General features: G+C 45.2%; 1 protein-coding gene across 1 annotated transcript in view; it reads left to right on the forward strand.

The window, feature by feature from the left end:
- crip2 (cysteine-rich protein 2) overlaps positions 1-7,500 on the forward strand; it is a 24,956-nt gene that overhangs the window by 8,853 nt on the left and 8,603 nt on the right. Inside the window, exon 2 of the mRNA XM_080850132.1 lies at positions 5,710-5,804. Coding sequence (XP_080706258.1) covers positions 5,710-5,804 — 95 coding nt within the window. The remainder of the gene's footprint in view (positions 1-5,709; positions 5,805-7,500) is intronic.

A 7,500-nucleotide genomic window follows, 5' to 3' on the forward strand; every position in this document is an offset into this window, starting at 1 on the left:
CGCTGTGTTTATTAAAGCCGAGTGCAAATACTACTGTTTGGCCTGAGGACGTGCAGAGGGTATTTTTAGAATGAGAATGGAGCAGAGTGCAATGGAAACACACACACACACACACACACACACACACACACACACAGTGCTTTTCCTCTGGATGTTCCTGTGTGTCTGGGGCTCTGACTGTCTGTAGAGCTGCTGGGTCTGTGTGTGTGTGTGTGTGTGTGTCTTTGATTGGCTGTGGACCACTTTGTGTGGGAGTTGGTGTGTGTGTGTGTGTGTGTGTAATCGGCACTCTGTCATCTCAGTGCTCCGCTATCATAAAAATAGAAATGGCATATTATGAAAATAATAGTAGTGTGTGTGTGTGTGTGTGTGTGTGTGTGTGTGTGTGTCTTTGATTGGCTGTGGACCACTTTGTGTGGGAGTTGGTGTGTGTGTGTGTGTGTGTAATCGCCACTCTGTCATCTCAGTGCTCCGCTATCATAAAAATAGAAATGGCATATTATGAAAATAATAGTTGTGTGTGTGTGTGTGTGTGTGTGTGTGTGTGTGTGTGTGTGTGTGTGTGTGTGTGTGTGTGTGTGTCTGAGAGAGGGGTCTCAAATTAGGGCTCAGTAGTGCTCAGGTGTGTGACCAGTCGAACGTGCCGTAATCGCCACTCTGTCATGTCAGTGCTCAGCTATCATTAAAATAGAAATGGCATATTATGAAGATAAAAGTAGTGTGTGTGTGTGTGTGTGTGTGTGTGTGTGTGTGTGTGTGTGTGTGTGTGTGTGTGTGTGTGTGTGTGTGTGTGTGTGTGTGTGTGTGTGTGTGTGTGTGTGTGTGTGTGTGTGTGTGTGTGTGTGTGTGTGTGTGTGTGTGTGTGTGTGTGTACTGGGCTGAGGGGGGGAGGTGGCGGTAACTTTGCAGGCTGGAACAGATGGGTGTGTGTTAATCAAGCTTCATGTAGATATTGTCCAAGCCAACCACACTATGTAGTATTTATGTGTCGACCTAAAGCCAGGGCTTCTACTTGAAGACATTCAGTTCATTTATAGCATTTACAGTAGCATTGGTAAGTTGATTTTATAACACTTCTCACACAACATTTAGGCCAGAGTCATAGTCTCTGAGAATGCCTTTATGACTCTTGCAATTAAGGGCTTCATATAGTTTAGCAATTGAAGATAAGCTTTACAGAAAATAACAATTGAAACCACTTTTTTTTTCATTTTCCCAGTATGTAGAGATTCCAAGCAGTACTCTCCCTGCATCCCCCAGCATCTCCAATACACAGACACAGACACAGACACAGACACAGACACAGACACACACACACACACACACACACACACACACACACACACACACACAGACAGACAGACACACACACACACACACACCAGTATGTAGAGATTCCAAGCAGTACTCTCCCAGCATCTCCCAGCATCTCCAATACACATACACACACACACATACACACACACACAGACACACACACACACACACACAAACTGGGTGGTGGGTTGGGGAAGAGCCAATTAGGACCCATTAAGAATTTAACATAATTACTTTTTTTGTCTGCCATTTGGATTACACCTTTCAAGCACTCTCTAACGTCGACCGAATCTAGCAAGTAGTTGTGTTGGTGCAGCTTCATCATGGTGGATAATTATCTATCAGTAATTGCACCACCGTGCACCAAATCTCTCTGTCTCTCTGACACCCAATTACCCATTAATGCTCCCCTTCTCTAAAGCCCGTCTAATTACAAATTCATGCAGACAATCACACCGACTGAGAGAGGCAGTGAAACAACACTGAGAAATGGCACTTACGACTAACGACAACAGTAGTGGCTCTGTTGGTATGGTTCTACGCCTACAGCACACATGGTTTAATCGGTTAATGAGGACGTTTGTTTTACCATGTAGAGGGAAAAAAGTGGAAACCATATATCTCTTGCTGCTTGAACCCATTTTGGCACCCTAAACATGAGTGTTCAACCGCAAGCTGTTGTTCCAATGGCCGCCTTCCGCCCTCGCCTATTAACCCCTTAACCACCACAAACATAATACATCAACCCGACTGGACTGTGTGAACGCCATACCGTGAGCCCTTAGACCTCGGCTGACAGCGGGTCGTGGAAGTAATTTTCGGCTCTTGAGAAACACACCGGAATCGTGACCAGCGTGGTTTCCGTTTTCACTCCGCTTGACAAAACAAGTTAGGCCAGAGTAATCAGTAGCCAGGGAATCCACAGGCATGACCCGTAGGTGAATGGATGATTGGGAGGCCCCCGCTGGAATCAGCCCAGCACAGTTCCAGCGGCCGGGTTCACACACACACACACACACACACACACACACACAGGCTATGAGGTATGTTGGTTATGGCATGATTCCCATGGGATTTCGGATCAAGCGCATAGACCTGAAACTTACTGAACACTAGTTTTGGACAATTGTTTTCCTGATGTTTTTTTTACTAGGTTTGGTTTTCAGCTTGGGAGTTTTCCTCTCTGTAGCTGAATTTCAAGGTGCCACCACCACACATGCCATCACACGTGCCATCACAAGCCTCAACCTGCTGTTTTACGTCAATAGTTTCCCCATATAAATGGCAGACATGAAAGAATGCGTTAACAGAAATCACATCTTCGTCTTGTTCCTGAAGGTGTGGAAGCGAATGTCCCATTGGTCAGTCCTGTGTAGAAACGAAATATCACAAAGTATTCAAGTATTTCTCTACCTGTCCTTTGTGCTGTTGACATCACAGGGGATAAAGGGCTTACTGTTCCATCACAGCTCTAACCCCAACAACACCCAGCTGAAACAGATAATCTGCAATCAGGTGTACATCTCTCTGTCTCTCTCTCTCTCTCTCCCTCCCTCCATCTCTTTCTTTCTCTCTGTCTCTCCCTCTCTTTCCTTCCCTCCATTTCTCTTTCCCTTTCTCTCTCTCCCTCTCTCTCTCTTTCTCTTTCCCTTTCTCTCTCCCTCTCTCTCTTTCTCTCTCCCTATCTCCTTTTCTCCATCTTTCTTTCCCTTTCTCTCTCTCTCTCCCTCTCTCTCCTTCCCTCCATCTCTCTCTCTCTCTCTCTAAGCGGCTCCATATTCAGAGAGATGACTAAAAGTGTGATTTATGCCGTGTTATGCTCTCTCACCTTAGGGCAGGACAGGGGAATCACCTTGCTTGGCCTTGACCCACCAGACTGTTAGTAGACGCTGCAACCTCAGTAGCTCATTGCCAATGTGTTGGATTGAGCTAAAAAGCTGAACCAAGGCTCTCCTTGACCCACCAGACTGTTAGTAGACGCTGCAACCTCAATAGCTCATTGCCAATGTGTTGGATTGAGCTAAAAAGCTGAACCAAGGCTATCCTTGACCCACCAGACTGTTAGTAGACGCTGCAACCTCAATAGCTCATTGTCAATGTGTTGGATTGAGCTAAAAGGCTGAACCAAGGCTATCCTTGGAGTATCTGAATACGCAAAATATAAAGCCAACTTATAAAGGCAACTTATAAAGCAACTATAACCACATAAACCTAACCTGATGGTACAAGATCACTGTATATTGCAGTATGGGCCTCAAATACAGTAATGCCATTGCCCTGCAATAACAAGTCATTTTATCCCTCCAAAACACACAGAACCTGTGTCCATGCTGTGTAAACACACCCAGACACAAAGGAACCCCCGCCTGGGCCCAATCAGTTCGTGTTTGGATCAGTGTGAATTAACTGAACCCTTTTTGAACGCTTGAGTGCTCGTGTTTTGTGTTCCCATCATTTCTAGCATGTTCTAGATGCATACAGTGAAATACAGTTAGCTGGTCATCATCAAATCAAATCAAACTTTATTTGTACGGCGCATTTCATACTCGAGGGTACACAATGCGTCTCACAGTAGGAAAGAAAGAAAAGGAGGGAGGGAGGGTTACAAATACAAAAACTTGTAAAAAGACACAGATAGAAAAATAAGTAAACGTTACATAAATGTTAAATAGATACATTTTACATGAAACCAGGGCACCACACATGATACCAGGACACCACATTTAACGTTACATAAATGTTAATTAAATACATTTTACAGGTTACAAAACACTTTTAAAGAGACAGATTTGCCAGAGAAAATCATCAGCAAATGATGTACTAACAATTTGCTGGTGCACTGTGAGGGGGGGGGGTGGGGGGAGGACAAAGACCCCTCTTCAGACCACGGCCAGCCTCAGGGGTCACTATAGGCACACATACCCAGTGCGTCTGAAGTGCTGAGGCTTTTGTGAGCAGAAGTGGCGTCATTGCCTGAAATTGAAAAGTGTCAGGTTGGTTAGAGATAGGGCCACATAATACCATTGTCCTAGAGCATCGCCCCAGTGCACTGTCCTTTAGTGAGGTCCCTGTGTGCAGTGAGCTCAGACGTGGTGTGGCGCACACACACACACACACACACACACACACATACACACACACACACATCAAATACTGTCCTTTAGTGAGGTCACTGTGTGCAGTGAGCTCAGACGTGGTGTGGCGTGAAGTGGCCAGATCAAATAGTGATCCGTCACCGAAGAACGGCAGTAAATCACCGCGGCACCGCCCAGAGAAAGTAAACAGGCCGTGGTGAGGTCAGAGCACAGGGGAGAGAAACGATTTCAGAGCGTTGTGAAAACGTTGAGAACTCGTTGAGAACTCAAGGTTGTGCCTCGCTCGGACTCCCCAGTGTGGAGACGACTAGTGGCTTTCCTTCTTTGGTGTACGCGGAGGCAGAGAGCGTGATTGGAACTCTGAGTATTCCTGGAGGAGGGCCTAGGAAGGGACCATGAAGAGGAAGGAAAATCAACAGGAAATGGCGTCTGCTTTCTGGACAATTGTGTCCAGTGATGATAAGAAAAGGTGTTTCCCCTGCGTAGGGGGTGCCGGCTTGACCAGACCATATTCTGCATTGTGAGCGTGGAGAAACAGTGAGGGGTAATATAGTAGGAAAGGGTATTATTAGTGCCCTCACTCACAGGAAATGACCTCACAGCTCAGGCTATGAGGATGTGGCAAAATAGGCTTTGGAATGTGGTTAAGGATAAGGAATGCTGGAAGAGGCTGAATGGCTTGCTGTGAAGAACACATGTACATACACATTTAGTCATTTAGCAGACGCTTTTATCCAAAGCGATTTACAAGGATGTATACACATTTGACATTTTACACTGATGGCACACTGCACATCAGGAGCAATTAGGGGTTCTGTGTTTGCTCAAGGACGCTTTGACAGGGAATTGAACTACCAACCTCCCCACACACAGTCCATTCCTTACATTTGCTGTTGACTGAGAAGCATTCAGCATCCTCTCCATACTTCTATCTGCTTAAGAGATCCCCCAGAGACCCTCCGCAGATCAGATGAAATCACAGCAGATTGGGTTTTATATATTCAGGACAAGGGCCTCCTGGGAAGGGATTGAGAGAGTTGACGAGCTCAGCCCCAGGAGCTACACACAACCTCCCCTCTCCCTTCAGCGCTCACAGTAGGGGGGTCTGGGGAAGTAGCTCGCTCCAAAGTACACAATGACTGAACTCTGTGAGAAAAGATGGAAGTGTTCACGCAGTCACGGTTTGTGTTTGTGTACTTTATCTAATCTGGTTTTCGCTTCCTCTTGTTGCTCTTTCTCATGTTTTGTCCTCTTCCCCCTCTTCCTCATCTTCCTCCTCCTCTGTTCCTGAATCCAGCGGAGAAAGTGGCGTCCCTGGGAAAGGACTGGCACAAGCTCTGCCTGAAGTGTGAGCGCTGTAACAAGATCCTGACAGCAGGGGGCCACGCTGAGGTGAGTCAGAGCAGCAAAGGCACCAACATTTACCAATGGATTATTATAATCCTCACAAAACTAAATATGAAAATGAATCAATGTACCTGCTTGATCCTGATGACATGAGTAAATTCAGTGAGACTGAATACAGCCCATTAAATTAGACCGGATCCTCCTTTGTCACGTTTTGTCATCGAGCACTGCAGTCCCATGCCCACATCCAGGGCTGAGGTGCCCTTGAGCAAGGCACCTAACCCCGATCACTGCTCCCCGGGCGCTCAAAAGCAGCTCACTGCTCCGGGTTAGTGTGCTTCACTGTGTGTATCACTACCCTGGATGGGTAAAATGCAGAGATAAAATTCAGAGTGTGTGTGTGTGTGTCACTATCTCTGCCATAAAATAGTCACTAGTCACTAGGGCTCATTTGCATTTCCATTAGATTAGACAGGATCCTCTTTTGTCACCGTTAGGCGCCACTGCAGGAACTTGCAAATCATTTGAGAGGTGCCGGCAAGGACGAGGACCATTTTAAAAACCAGCAAGCTTTGCCAGAGGTTACGTGGTGCTTTTATTAATCATAGTTGTGCTTGTATATTTATTTATCAAGTAATTACAGCTGCCATGAAGCCATTTATTAGTGTTAGCAATTTTATATCAGAATTCTGTTGCTGAATTTTGGTTGCAAAATATTAGGCCACATCACTTGTAGGTTTGATGTCCCTGCACGCAATGAAAACAGAAAGGCTGAAAGGGCCGATTAGGGGGGCGTTCCTGTTCCCGTTTGCGCCACCTGGGACGTGCCTTGAGTTCCTGCAGTGGAAAAGAGCCTCTTCACACTGCCTGCTACGGCCTCTGACTGACTTCTTGTGTACCTATGCAACTGGAAAAACAAAGCATATCAGTTAAAGCATCTAAAACAAAGCATAAGACTGAGCTCAGCCTCTAAGTGACCCCAATAATCTTAATCAAATCATCATCAAACTCCTCTCGAGTACAGCTTCAGAGCGTGGATCACTGATGGCTTGTAGCCTAGTTTCTCAAACAAACATTAAGACTGCTGGAGGACAACAGATAATCCCTAGGAAACCAGTCCTTCACATGCCAGCAGTGATGGTTTGATGTGTCATATGAATATTACCAGATGTATTGTTTTCCTGTTATAGATTTACATGCAGTACGTACAGTACAGACATTGTTGGGAAAGTTCACTTTCTACATGAACTAGTTCAGTTCATAGTTCACAAATTTTAAAATGAACTAGTTCAGTTCATAGTTCATAATTCAAAATTTTGAACTAAGTTCACAGCTCCAAAAAATGAACTAGTTCAGTTCAGGTTCAGGTACAACACTGAGTACAGATATACATATTACCAGATATATATTTTTCCTGTTATACATTTACATGCAGTACAGTACAGATATACATTTCCCTCAGTATGTGTGCTCTCTGGGCTTTCACCCTATTGACCTTGCTGTTCTTAGCACTTTGCTCTACATTTACATTTAGTCATTTTAGTCATTTAGCAGACGCTTTTGTCCAAAGTCAGAGAACGGTCAAGCTAAGAGCAATAAAACCTGACTGTTCTCTCCCTTCTACGTCGCTTTGGACAAAAGCGTCTGCTTAATGACGACTACATTCTGCTCTACTACTGGAGCTACTTCACGAACATTACATCATGGTAAATGAGTCCCTACAATGGAGTGAGCAAACGGG

Source organism: Sprattus sprattus (genome assembly GCF_963457725.1).
Source record: "Sprattus sprattus genome assembly, chromosome: 13".
Classification (NCBI taxonomy): domain Eukaryota; kingdom Metazoa; phylum Chordata; class Actinopteri; order Clupeiformes; family Clupeidae; genus Sprattus; species Sprattus sprattus.